This window comes from Candida margitis (genome assembly GCF_024628925.1).
Source record: "Candida margitis strain CBS 14175 chromosome Unknown scaffold30, whole genome shotgun sequence".
NCBI lineage: Eukaryota > Fungi > Ascomycota > Pichiomycetes > Serinales > Debaryomycetaceae > Lodderomyces > Lodderomyces margitis.
Window position 1 is genome coordinate 95,354 of NW_026261834.1, and position 13,791 is coordinate 109,144.

A 13,791-nucleotide genomic window follows, 5' to 3' on the forward strand; every position below is an offset into this window, starting at 1 on the left:
CAGTACTCTTATACCTTTTCACGAGATACGGTGACTATTGTCTCTTTCCCAAATCAACCCAAAACAAACAAGCCTTCAAATACCAAACTTGAGTCCAGAAAATGAAAAAGGATGTGTCCTTTCGTCAATTTCCACGTAGTTGCTTTGCTTGACTTTGTCGAAAACAAAGAAAATTATATCCCCACTTTCAATGTTTTGTGTAATTTGACTCGCTGAAAATCCGCCGAAATTACAACGCTATTGCGGCTTGGGTGCATTGAGTACAATAGAAAACACGAACTCAACAAAACTCAACAAAACTAAAATATAATAAAAGTAAGGAAATAGGACGAAGCCACCTCAGCGATATTTCAAAACCAGACATAGAAGAATAAAGTGGATGCAGAAAATAATAGCAACGACAGTGTTATTTCAGACGGCATGGTCAAGCTTCCCTGGATGAGAGAGAAACGTTGTCATCAGAAGAAAGAACACACACCGTGTCTCTTTACTTTACCATTACATCGTGATTAAGAAAGACTGTATTTATCATCTTAAAGCCCCTTGTTGAACGGATTTAGGTGAAATTTTATTAGTTTCGGCGGAATTTATTTACAATTTTGCCCAAATGAGTTTTTGCCTCGTATTCATATTTTTCTTTTTCTTTTTACGTAACTCCTATTATTTCCTGGTCGCCGAAAACTAACGGAATAACGCGTAGTTTCCGATTCCGATATTTATCCCCCTTTTTTTTTCCATTATTGTAATCCCTGCTTATTGTTGTACAGTGTTTAGATACCATTTGGCTAGTACCTGAAGAAACTGGGAAAAAAACTTGCTGTCAAGCTGGAGCTAGGGTTAGCTTGATTCTAGAAACGCATTAAAGCTTCGTATTCAGATACTTTTCTCTTCGACATCGTTAACGCAACAACAATAATCAAGGATTTTTTCTTGTAAGCCATGTGTATCGATGGCATGTCTCTCTATAAATGTTTTTTGCTTAGTTTGAGGGTTGGCAAAAGCATGTCACTTTCCAAAAAAATAGCATATGCTGTTTCATAAAAGTGCTGTCTTCTAAACGGTTCTAATTCCACGTTGAAGTCAATTCCATAGAGATCTATTATTTTGTGAAACAAATCTTCGCGACAGCGTAATTCAACCTAAAAGTTGTCAATGGTACTACGGCAGACATGGCTATATTAATGGACGAGAGGTAGCAAAAGCTAGCCATAGTGCAAACACAAGACTATCCCGAAAATTTTCATATCAGTGTCTTTTGGAAATCTCTGGTGTCCAGATTTTGTGGTTATAGCAGTCAGCAAAGTTTCGAAGTCGCCACATCTGACATTCCACATCATGATAATAAGATTGTGCTTTATTAGATGAGCTGTCAAATAGTAACCAACAATGGCCAAACCAACAAAGACAGCACGTACACTTACGAGACCAAACAAAGCATTGAAACAAAAAGACCATTATAACCACCATTGTATAAACGCATCGAAGAAGAGCAAATAACGCCCGTAAATTCAACCAATGCCATTCGTAATTGACATCACAAAACACCCTCGTAACCTCTGCTTATTCGCTCGGTGGTCAAACAACCATATTGCATGCACAATGCATCTGTTCACAAAAGTGGTGCTCGAAAAGCATTTTTAATAATACAGTGCTGGTTGATTATTCAAAACGGGTTAAAATTTGTCTCAATTCAGAACGAAAAATAAAAATTACTTGGTTGCGAAAAATTATTCTCAATTTTTAATCTGCTTTTGTAGACAAGGTAAGTGAGTGGCTAGCATTCCAAAACAGTTGAAGCCCGCCTCGTATATGTGACATAACGTGGGTGCACTCCGGAGTTGTTTGGGAACTGTAGTAAAGCAAAGTTACACCAAAGTGTATCAAAGGCCCAGCTTTTTCTGAAATGCATGAAGGAGCTGACAACCAAGTGCAAGGGCTATCTAACCAAGTAGATTGGGCCTATGTCCATGTCTGAAGAATGAGCTTTTACCAGTCATCTGTAATACAATTGCCGACTCTTCAAAAATGTTTAATCAGCCATTCCTGCGCTACCTTATACCAATAATTCAACTCGTGCAACTATTATTTTTTTTGTTGTTCCCAATCAATGACAATGCACCAGCCATTTACTACGCACTTTTTGACATCATGCATGTGTTTGCACAAAGGCTACAAAAAGCAAATAACCATACAAGCGAAAGAATAATTACACCCATGTTTGTTATTGTATTTTACAAATATTACGAAGAAGAAGAAGATAATTCGTAAACATTGAAATACAACTTTTGACCGTTTTGGTCTTTAATTGTTCCATATTTGGATAAAATGGCAACTAAGGAAACCGAGAAAAATATATTTTTGCTGCGAAAGAATAAGAATTAACGAAGTGGATTTATATGACACAGAAATGGGGCAAGTAATTTATGTAACGTAATTGAGATTTTGTAAAACTACTTCCAACCCACCCACCCACTAAATGGTGGTGCTATTTCTCATTTTTGAGTTACCCATGGAACAGATTTCCAAGAAACAAAGTTTCCAAATTTTAATTTTTCATTTAAATACTGTTGCAAATGTTCCAAATGACAATAGCAGTTCCTCCTCTTCTCTTTTTCCTCTTTTTTGAACCATCAAGACCAACGTAACTTAATCCACACCCGTTAAAGAAACTACCTGCTAGTATACCCCCATCATCAGCTTTGATTTGCTTTACCCACTCACCCCTTTCTAGTTCAAAAAAACATAGGTGGTAAGATTCATTCCTTCATTTAAAAAAAGATACACATACACACACACCCTTTACATAGATTAACTCGACTTCACAATTCATAGCCCAATGTTGAGTTTGCTCTACTTCATTTCCATTATTGCAACTGCCGTGTTTGCATTCGACCCAACTAGTAACTCCAATGTTGCCGTTTACTGGGGTCAAAATTCGGGTGGTAGTCAACAACGATTATCATACTATTGTGATTCCGACGCTGTTGATATTGTGATTTTATCATTTATGCACGTATTTCCCAACCCCGTTCAATTGAATTTCGCCAATGCGTGTGAAGGTACTTTTACTTCAAGTGGTATATTGAAATGTGATAATATTGCTGCTGATATTCAATCTTGTCAAGCTAAAGGTAAAATCGTTTTGCTTTCATTAGGTGGTGCATCGGGATCTTATGGCTTCACTTCTGATGATCAGGCAAAAGAGTTTGCTCACACCGCCTGGGACTTATTTGGTAATTCAGATACTTTATCAGCTTCAGAAAGACCATTTGGTAATGCTATTTTAGATGGGTTTGATTTTGATATTGAAAATCACATCAATACTGGTTATGCCGCCATGGCTAATGAGTTGAAGAAAATTTTTGCCACCGATTCTTCTAAACTGTATTACCTTGGAGCTGCTCCACAATGTCCATATCCTGATGCATCTGTGGGAAATTTGTTGCAAGAGTCTGATATCGATTTCGTGTTTATCCAATTTTACAACAACTATTGTAACTTAGGAACAAGCTGGTTCAACTGGGGTACTTGGTTAGATTATGCTGAAAATGTCAGTCCAAACCCAAATGTCAAGTTGTTTGTTGGTGTTCCAGGATCCATTAGAGCTGCTGGGTCAGGCTATAATCCACCAGAATCAATTGAAGAGTATTTGACAAGTGATATTTTATCCAGTCAATATTTCGGAGGTATTTCAATGTGGGACGTGTCTGCAGCTTGGGATAACACCAACTCGGAAGGAAATTTTGTCGAGAATATGAAGCTGTTGGTTAGTAATGATTTTCATGCAGCTGCAGTCTCATCTCAGGATAGTACAAGTACAACAACAACAACGACAATCACCACCACTTCAACAACGTATACCAGTGACACCACTAGTACCACCAGTACCACCAGCAAAAGTTCCTCTAGTTCTTCTGATAGCACATCCAGCACATCCACCATTGCTGCTGAGACCACTAGCTCATCCACCACTGCTGTCGACACATCCAGCTCATCTGCTGAAACTGAATCACAATCAAGCTCTTCTTCACTGGATCTCTCCATCCACAACGCAGACGTATCCACCACATCAGCATCTTCACAGTCTGGCATAAATACCCAACAGGATTCATCATCTGAAACTTCAACTGATACCCAAAGCACAACCGACTATGAATCTTCCATAGCAACACAGACATCATCCCCTATCTCAACTACATCATCTTCAAATTTATTCACTTCTTATGTGTTTGCCCCAACTACAATGACTACTGTTGCCACTTTTTACAATGCCATAACCACAAGATATAATCTCCAAACTATCTATGGCAGACCACCAACTACAGCAATTTAAAAAGATGCTTCAATATTAATGCTATTTTACCCTTTGTATTTTTTTTCGAATAAAAGTTTATACCCCCCTCCCCCCTCCTCTTTGTATTTTACGTTAATTAGTCAACAGTAACAATTGATGATCCATTCTGAATCCACTCAATCGCTTCGTCGCTGCTAGATTGAAATAAACCGACGATAAATTCCCGCCTTCCCAACTCGCATAATCATAGTGATCAATTTTATTTTTCAATGGTGAAACAACTAAATTTATCATTGGATAAGTCGATTTATTCAATTGGGAGATACCTTGTGCTGTAAGTGGATGCGGACTCACCATCAACATAAACGTCTTTTTCTTGTTGAACTTATGATATTCTAATGTACCTGACAACTGTCGTACTTCGGCGGCACCTAGTCTCTTTTTCGTATTCTTACATTGAACCACTAGTTGTATATCATCCAGTAACGAAATGGGTCGTTTGGCAGAAGATCCTGCGGTATAGTTGAGTAAAGAAGAGCTGCTAATTTTCTGCTCGATACTGTTAATCTTCAAAGACTCTTTGTAAAACGGTGTAAGGTCCCATTGGCCGATAATGTCTATTCCGTTATCATATGCTCCACCGCACCGAACCATATTCTTTGCCTGCAACTTTGTTTCAAGTAGGTGTTTGACATGGAACTCGTACAATGTACCTCGAAAGACCGTCGAGTTGGTATTAACTTCATTTATCCTGCATTGTTTCAAATACTGGCCCACATCTCCCACTAGTTGAGTTGAGCTGTAGTACCTTCTCAGCAATAGTCGATGAATCATTTCCGACTGATGAAAAATCTAGTGAACGCGCAAAAACAAAAACTCTCCAAACGATTTGGACATGAAGTTTCAGATTTGAAGGGAGGTTTAAAACAAAATTGTCTATGTTGTCAGTACTTCAATTTATTGTTATAACGCTTTTGACCTCAATTGCGTCATCAAAGAAAATCAACCTATTCATAAGACCAGTTGATCAAACGACAGCCGATCCAATTGGATTCATCGAGAATGACGCAGTGTACCTAATGGATGTCAGTCTACAACCAGATCAAGCATATTGCATTGGCACCAAGGATATACACAACAATGATTGCTTTAGCTATCAAAGCAATCTATCAAACTTGACTCACGCCGTATTCAGTTTATTTCTCGACGAAGATGGTGATATTCTGAGATTGTCTTTGTCTTTTGACGATAGGTTGGACAAACCACAAGTAAAGAAGCGTAAGCAGGTTATTGCCGCACAGCCAAACTTAAACCCCGATTCAATGAAGAAACAAAGAGATGAGCAACAGAAGAAAGCTGGTAACGAGCCGGTTGTTGAAAAAGTGAAACAAAAAAAACTAATTAAAGAGATTGATGCCAATGGAGTTGAGGTAACAAGAGAAATTGAAGAAGAAGTAGAAGTCGCTGTCGATGATAGATCATGGATTCAAAAGAATTGGATGTATATTGTACCTCCATTGATTATTTTCATGTTAGCAGGTGGTGGTAATGAACAAAGGTAGGTAGATAGGTAGGTAGATAGGTAGTTAGGGTTAACCTGGTGAAGTAGAAAATGCAATCTGGTATTAGGGCTCTACATCTCCATGTCCTCGATCAAGAGGTATGTCTGTATTGCATAATAATAGCTTCTAGCATATAGTATTCTACGCTGCTCTGTTCATTGTCACAAACATCTATTCTACTAGGTAGCGCCAAAAATAATCAACGAATCATGGTGGAGTAAATTTTCATTATTAAAAACAAATAGTAAAATAGTAAAATAAGTCACACTAAAACAAAGAAACAAAGAAACAAATAATAATAATAGGAAGAAGAGAAAGAGAAAGAGAAAAAAAAATTAACTGAAAACCAACCAACCAACCCAACTTTGTAAAAACGAACTTTTGAAAACTTTTAAACTGTATCTTCAGAGAAAGCAAAAGAACGGATTATACACACACCTCACTTATAGAACCAACAATCCTTCTCCCAATATACTTAATATACCACAACACACACATATACTCACACCGATACTCACACGCTTACAGCTCCACTTACGACTATTTCCACTTTACTACATACCCCGATAGAACATTAAAGATTAGTCCACTATGCTCTCAATAAGGTCTCAAATACTCAAGTCATCAAAACGTCACATCTCAGCTTCTGCAAGAAGACTAGCAGATGTTGAAGTCACTATCGATGGTAGAAAAGTTTCCATTGAAGCAGGATCATCGATTATTCAAGCAGCACAATTAGCTGGAGTTCAAGTTCCTCGTTATTGTTACCATGACAAATTAGCTATTGCCGGTAATTGCCGTATGTGTTTGGTTGATGTGGAAAGAATGCCTAAATTAATTGCATCGTGTGCCGTGCCTGTACAAAATGGTATGGTTGTTCACACTGATTCAGAAAGAATTAAAAAGGCTAGAGAAGGTGTCACCGAAATGTTGTTGGAGAATCATCCTTTAGATTGTCCTATTTGTGATCAAGGTGGTGAATGTGACTTGCAAGAACAATCGCAAAGATACGGATCTGATCGTGGAAGATTCAAGGAGTTGGTTGGTAAAAGAGCTGTTGAAAACAAAGCAATCGGTCCTTTGGTTAAAACTTCAATGAACAGATGTATCCACTGTACTAGATGTGTTCGTTTCATGAATGATGTTGCTGGTGCCCCTGAACTCGGTGTTGCTGGTAGAGGAAATGATATGCAAATTGGAACCTATATTGAAAGGAACATCAACTCGGAAATGTCAGGTAACATCATTGACTTGTGTCCTGTTGGTGCCTTAACTTCAAAGCCATATGCTTTCAGAGCAAGGCCATGGGAGTTGAAGAGAACTGAAACTATTGATGTTTTGGATGCTGTTGGTTCAAACGTCAGAGTTGACTGCAGAGGTATTGAAGTCATGAGAGTATTACCTAGGTTAAATGACGATGTTAATGAAGAGTGGATTTCCGATAAAACCAGATTTGCCTGTGATGGTTTGAAAACTCAACGTTTAACCACTCCATTGATTAGAAACGGTGATAAGTTTGAAACTTCGACTTGGGATGAAGCATTGTCAACAATTGCAGCTGCATACACCAAGATCAAGCCACAAAATGGGGAATTGAAAGCTGTTGCTGGTGCTTTAGTTGATGCTGAATCATTGGTTGCATTGAAGGACTTGGCTAACAAGTTGGGTTCTGAAAATGTCACTACAGATGTACCACAAGCAGTCGACGCTCACGGTTTGGACATCAGATCCAACTATATCTTCAACTCCACCATTGATGGTATAGAAGATGCCGACCAAATTCTTTTGGTAGGAACAAACCCAAGATTCGAAGCAGCTACATTAAACACAAGGATAAGAAAAGTGTGGTTGAGATCAGGTTTGGAAATTGCCTCAGTTGGTCAAGAATTTGACGCTACGTTCGACGTTAACAGATTAGGAGAAAACGCCAACGATCTCAAGAAAGTACTCGACGGTGAATTTGGAGAAAAATTATCTAAAGCTTCAAGACCATTGATCATTGTTGGTTCAGGTGTCGCTGATTCCCAAGATGCCCAAACAATTTACAACACTGTTGGTGAATTTGCATCAAAGCACAAAAACTTCAACTCTCCAGAATGGAACGGTGTCAACTTGTTGCATCGTGAAGCTTCAAGAGCTGCTGCTTTGGATATTGGATTCAACACCTTGTCTGAACAGACCGCCAAGCCAAAATTCATTTATTTATTGGGCGCTGATGAAGTATCCAACAGTGAGATTCCAAAAGATGCTTTCGTTGTTTACCAAGGCCATCACGGTGACGTTGGTGCCTCTTTTGCTGATGTCATCTTGCCGGGTGCTGCCTACACCGAGAAATCGGCCACTTATGTAAATACCGAAGGAAGAACCCAAATTACCAGAGCCGCCACTAACCCACCAGGTGTTGCTCGTGAAGATTGGAAGATTTTGAGGGCATTATCTGAATATTTGGGTGCCAAGTTACCATATGATGACATTGTTTCCGTAAGGATGAGATTGGGTGAAATTGCTCCACATTTAGTAAGACACGATGTTATTGAACCAGTATCTTCTGAAATTGCCCAAATCGGATTCCTTGACTTGGTGAATAAAAACAAATCAGCCAAGATTTCTGGCAAACCATTGAAGAACCCAATAACCAACTTTTACTTTACTGATGTGATATCAAGATCTTCACCAACAATGGCAAAATGTGTTGCTGCATTTGGTGCTAAAATAGACAAGACAAAGGATGAAAAGCCAGCTATCAACTTTTAAGTAGACCAGAGACGGAGAGAGCAGAGAGAGAGTTGGGGGCTTTAGTCAAATATTCATTTCGCATTAGCATAGTTTTTGTAGCATTAAACGTTTTGGTGTACATTAATGACAAAAGTATCAAGTTATATATATATATATATATATGATTAAAATATTGAATCTTTTCTATGGAGTGTGGCGTTTCAGCTTATCTAGGTCATAGGCGTGCCCAGTCAACGACTGGCCATCTGATTTCTTTTCCCCAAGAACTTGGTATAGAAACTTGTCAGTGGCATCTTCAGTTGCCCTGCTGTCATCAACCTCTGGTGGGGCTTTATCATCAAACATGTTGATTAACACGTCCTTTAGAGAACTCTTGTTCTCCTGATCTTGGCCGACTTCATGTTCTTCTTTTTCACTATCAGAGTCATTAGCAATTCCGTTTTCATTATGATGTATACTGTTCCTAGATTCACTTTCGTCGCCACTCTCCCCACCCTCATTTTCCTCCTCCTCCTCCTCCTCCTCGTCTTCCCCTTCACTTTCTGATTCAACTAGGGCCTTGATGCTTCCCCAATGCTCGACATTCACGTCCCCATCGGCATGTCTATCTCTATACCCGCCATTATTATAGTCCTCATCAATTCCCGGAATAATCAAATCCTGATACGATGGCGGTTTACCGATATCTTTCATAATAGTTATCCAAGCAGGTGGGATGCTTAAGTCATTTTCATTCATTCCTAAAGCTCCTCTCAACTCTTTCGACACTACACCAGGTTTACATTTTTTTGCCTCATTGGTCATTTCATCAACTAGTTCTTTACCTTCTTCATACAACTCACCAAACGAAGATAGTCTAGGTTTGGACTGATTGTGAAAAAATGCACGGTAGAGTTTCTCATAGTCCATATCTAGCCGGCCCAATTTCACTTGCACTCTTTCTCGTTGTTGCTGCTTCAAGGTACGATCATCGCCAGTAGTCTGTCGCATTTCTTCAATACCGGTATCTCGAATGAACTTCGGTAACTGAAATGGCGGTCTTTCAATTCCGCGTTTGGAAGAAAGGTAATCGCGTTTTGAGCTCCAGTGTGAAGGTACGGGAATGACATTTGGTTGAGATTTGATGAATACAAGTAGGTAGGGATCTTGGGCGTCGGCGTCAGTGGGTTCCACTAGCTCCGGGAGGTGTGTAGACATTTTGAGAGACGATAGCGGGACCTTGTTTCGTAGCCTTGATTGCCGTTTGGATAGTTTCGAACTTTGTCCATGCTCTTCATCATTCTCATCTTCGGAATCGCCTGAAGTTTCCTCGTGGGTGTAGTCATTACTATTAGGCGCCTCAACTATCTGTGACTCCTCTTTGGTAGGTTCATGATTAAACTTCCTTAAAACAGTCTCATATTGTTGTAGAAGAGGGTCGTTTTCATCTATTTTGATGTCGGGAGTTGCATGTTCGTGATCCTCCTTCGCACCAGGACCAGCATGGTTAGTTTCGTGTACTGCCTCAGTCGTATCATTTTCGTGATCGTTTTTAGACGTATTGCTTGTCTGCTCTTCGAGCTTTCTCTTTTTGAGTCTCTCGCGGCGAAGCTGGTTCTTGGACCGTTTAGGAGGCATTGGATGAGATTGAATATATTACTTTAACTTGGGAACATTGAAATGCATTCTTTTTTTCTAAACGTTAAACACATACATAATCTATACACCAACTTGATCCCCCAAGCAAATCACCATCAATTGTGCTTCAGTTGCAAAGCTGAGACCCTCTTCAACGTAGAGTCTATCTTTGCACTTATTTCTTTATCGTTTTGATCCAACAACTCAGTTGCTTTCGCTAGCTCACGCTCTATATCATGTGCTATATCAAAGGCAGTCGTCTTCTTCTCTGTAGTTGATGCGTTCGTAGTATTTCTGGGAGCATTAGAGGCTGAGCTGTTTAAGTTGGGAGTTGAAAGGCCAGGTAATGTGTTTGCTTCGGGAGCAGGTGTTTCCAGTGGACTTCTTGACATTTGATTTATATGAATAACTTGGAACTTTATTAAAGTGTATAGGGGGTCAGTCACGTAAGTGGAGTTTGCCTTCTCGCCTTTTGCCTTTACCTTAAGAGTTGGTGGGACTTATTCCTGATGGGATGAGATATTGTTTTCGACCTAACGTGTGTTCTGGTGCTGATATTTTTAGAGCGCAAATATAAAAAGTGGATCCACAGGATCTACAATTTTCCTTCTTACCAACCATCATCCACATCATCCAAATGCACTCGCTTTTCATACTACTACTACTAATTAGTCTCCTTGATGTGTCGTCGGCATTTCTACAATCTAGCCAGGTTTTAAAGAATCGCATAATATTCGATAATGCTCGAATACCCGCTGACGTGGCATATTCGCTAGCACAACAAAATCTGAGATTAGGTCTGTTTGAAATAATGACTTTGTCGTCAAACAAGGAAGTTGCTCCTTATATATGCCACTTACCTGCGGATAAAGAGGTCAACATCTCAAAACCAGCACAAACGATTACTACATCTGAATTGAAACAAACTGCTATAGATATCATTCAGAAAACATATGACAATGGAAACTGTTCAATGACATTCAATATACAAGCTGGGTATTGGACAGTGGGATACTGCTTTGGTGATAAGGTAATGCAGTTTCATGAAGACCTTGTTGACTTCATAAGCGGAAACCACAAAGCGCAGTTGCCAAACCATGTCTATGTGCTTGGAAAATTCCCCAATATGAAACCCTACAAAACAACCGAAATTAAAAATCAGAAAGGCAACCAAAGAGTCAAGCTAGATCCTAAAGACTTTATCATTTTTGAAGGTGAGTTTAGCTCTTTTGGAGATAACGAGGTTGACTCTTCGACCAATACGCAAAAGTTTATCAAACACACATTGGGTGACGGCGAAATCTGCGATTTGACCTTACAGCCCAGAACAATTGACATTGTGTACAAATGTGATGAAGATTTCGGTAGCCCAGGGATAATAGAAATACAGGAAATCAAAACATGTCAATACCAAATGATTGTCAATGTTCCAGGACTTTGCCAGCTTGAAGCGTTTAGAAAAAATTTAATCCATGAAAATATAATGGATATCACCTGCAAACGGGTAGGCAAAGAAAACGCACCGTCTATTGGAAGTGTATCGCACGATACTTTTTTTGACTACCGCCTGCCAGTTTCACTGTCTCAGGTTGCCAAAATCAGAAACGAAAAAGCCGACTTGAATCAGTTCCACATCCACCCCATCGGTGATGGGTTTTACCTTGGGACTTTAAAAGAGGAGTATAAAAGTGATCAACCATATTGGAGGACCAGAGTAATTGCGATAAATGCAAATGACATTAGCGATGGAGATTTGTTGAATAGATTTGGCAAGCTATTTCTTAATTCGTTGGAGAGAAAATTTCCCTCCCCAATCATGCTTACCGATAACCTAGTAACAACGCTTCAATGGAGTGACTCATTTATATATTGGATTGAGATGTACGATTTATTTGGCAACTTCCTTGCCTTGTTCAAGATGGCACGAGACGGAAAGTTGGATAATCATGAAGTTGAATTCCACAAGATCAACCCGGTAGATGAGGATAACCTTATAAGCTTTAATTTAAACCTGAACTACTTTGAAAATCCAAACAATAACTGGAACTTTGAGTATTTTATGCGAGATTTCGACTAAAGTAAGGTGTATAGAGTACAACGAATACTGCTACCATCTTCTCTTGTACAAAGAAAACATCGGCTGCTCTTTGAGAAAAAAAAAAAAAAAAACTTTCCAATTTAATACTGAGAACTGTAATAAGAAGAGTCTCAAATCATACCATAAACCAAAAGTTCCGCAAGTCTGAGTTCAAACTTAGCATCTACATTTTTTTTCACACACTGCAATGATGTACTCCATAAGCCACTTGTGCAGGCGATCTATACGAAGCAACGTCACCAACAGGAGGCAATTTTCGTTGTTTTGGAAAATGTTATCGATGGATGATCCTAATAAGGAAAAAGATGAAAGAAAGTTGTACAATTGGGACGAGTCACCATATGAGGATATTCGTACACATGCAGCACTTATAAGAGCAAAGGCACAATGTCCGGTGACTCACAAACCAGTGAATTTCGTTTGCCCGTACTCGGGAATACCTACACATGCATCAAAAGAAGCGTGGGAAAGTGACACAGAATACCACGCCCAGAAGAAATATGAGTTGTTGAAAAAGGTAAACTTGTACGAGCACGATTTGAGGTCGGGTAGAAAGTTTGAAGAATTTGCATTTCCTGGTGAACAAGAGAGAGATTTCATGATTAACATGAGTGATTGGGATTCATTCTTTTACACTAGAGATTTCCCCCCAATGAATGATGAATTCAATTTAGCAGCAGCCACTAAAGTTCTTACTTATCCAATGACAATTGCATCAATTTTGTTTAAATTTTCTCCTTACCAGATTGAACCAAAGGGGCCAGTGACTGTGGAAGGTGCTAAATCTCTAGGAGCATTGAGATATAGTTTATACCCACCATACCAAAAGGCAATTGATGGAGTGACTCATTTCAAAGATAGACCAATGAGGATATTCATTTTGGGTCCCCGAATGGAGTCTATGCTACCAGGCTACGTGTGGAAACAATTTGGATACCTATTTCCTAAAAGTAGATTTGAAATACACTTGATTGGGCCAGAAGCATATTTTGATAAGGAAACAAGGTCATTTGCTCCTGTCAACACACCAAATGGACGTCCATTGATTGAAAGAGTTGACGATCAGATAACCATTCACCACCACACTCAATACTTCAACGAGCTTTACGATATGGGCGATCTATTCCCATTTGATCCATACTTGGACGTTTTTTTCCTCTTTCATCCTGGCTTCCAAACTGCCGACCACATACATTGGGACAAATCGTTGAAAGGTTTGTTGGAGTCAAAATGTCCGATTTATGTTACTGGTTTCCATGATGAGGACATAAACAAGGAAATTGATTGGTTGAAACGTCATGAACTAAATGATGAGATGGACTTGCTTATGCAGAAATCAGACAACCGTTTTGCTTGCACAAAATTGGACATTGTTGATTCGAATCCAACTGAGACATTCAATTTGAACAGTAAGGTGTTTGGATTTAGAGGTAAGAGGTATCATGCCATCAAGGTGTGATTGTACATAGCAAATAGGTATATAC

General features: G+C 39.1%; 7 protein-coding genes across 7 annotated transcripts; 5 read left to right on the forward strand and 2 right to left on the reverse strand. All coding sequences in view use genetic code 12, as the record gives it.

Annotated features, from left to right (window-relative positions):
• Nucleotides 1–2,836: 2,836 nt before the first annotated feature.
• CHT3 (Cht3p) lies at nucleotides 2,837–4,333 on the forward strand (the record flags this gene model as incomplete). The annotated part of the gene is made up of 1 exon (XM_051815760.1): nucleotides 2,837–4,333. The coding sequence occupies one exon, from the start codon at nucleotides 2,837–2,839 to the stop codon at nucleotides 4,331–4,333; it is 1,497 nt and encodes a 498-aa protein (XP_051670861.1).
• A 93-nt stretch (nucleotides 4,334–4,426) lies between these two features.
• Nucleotides 4,427–5,128, reverse strand: CANMA_003574 (uncharacterized protein; the record flags this gene model as incomplete). The annotated part of the gene is made up of 1 exon (XM_051815761.1): nucleotides 4,427–5,128. One exon carries the CDS (start codon nucleotides 5,126–5,128, stop codon nucleotides 4,427–4,429), a length of 702 nt encoding a protein of 233 aa, XP_051670862.1.
• Nucleotides 5,129–5,232: 104 nt separating this feature from the next.
• CANMA_003575 (uncharacterized protein) lies at nucleotides 5,233–5,856 on the forward strand (the record flags this gene model as incomplete). The annotated part of the gene is made up of 1 exon (XM_051815763.1): nucleotides 5,233–5,856. The coding sequence occupies one exon, from the start codon at nucleotides 5,233–5,235 to the stop codon at nucleotides 5,854–5,856; it is 624 nt and encodes a 207-aa protein (XP_051670863.1).
• Nucleotides 5,857–6,447: 591 nt separating this feature from the next.
• Nucleotides 6,448–8,610, forward strand: CANMA_003576 (uncharacterized protein; the record flags this gene model as incomplete). The annotated part of the gene is made up of 1 exon (XM_051815764.1): nucleotides 6,448–8,610. One exon carries the CDS (start codon nucleotides 6,448–6,450, stop codon nucleotides 8,608–8,610), a length of 2,163 nt encoding a protein of 720 aa, XP_051670864.1.
• Nucleotides 8,611–8,775: 165 nt separating this feature from the next.
• CANMA_003577 (sap145) lies at nucleotides 8,776–10,601 on the reverse strand (the record flags this gene model as incomplete). The annotated part of the gene is made up of 2 exons (XM_051815765.1): nucleotides 8,776–10,168; nucleotides 10,366–10,601. The coding sequence occupies 2 exons, from the start codon at nucleotides 10,599–10,601 to the stop codon at nucleotides 8,776–8,778; spliced, it is 1,629 nt and encodes a 542-aa protein (XP_051670865.1).
• Nucleotides 10,602–10,846: 245 nt separating this feature from the next.
• On the forward strand, nucleotides 10,847–12,286 carry CANMA_003578 (uncharacterized protein; the record flags this gene model as incomplete). The annotated part of the gene is made up of 1 exon (XM_051815766.1): nucleotides 10,847–12,286. One exon carries the CDS (start codon nucleotides 10,847–10,849, stop codon nucleotides 12,284–12,286), a length of 1,440 nt encoding a protein of 479 aa, XP_051670866.1.
• A 292-nt stretch (nucleotides 12,287–12,578) lies between these two features.
• MSS51 (Mss51p) lies at nucleotides 12,579–13,766 on the forward strand (the record flags this gene model as incomplete). The annotated part of the gene is made up of 1 exon (XM_051815767.1): nucleotides 12,579–13,766. One exon carries the CDS (start codon nucleotides 12,579–12,581, stop codon nucleotides 13,764–13,766), a length of 1,188 nt encoding a protein of 395 aa, XP_051670867.1.
• Nucleotides 13,767–13,791: the final 25 nt, after the last annotated feature.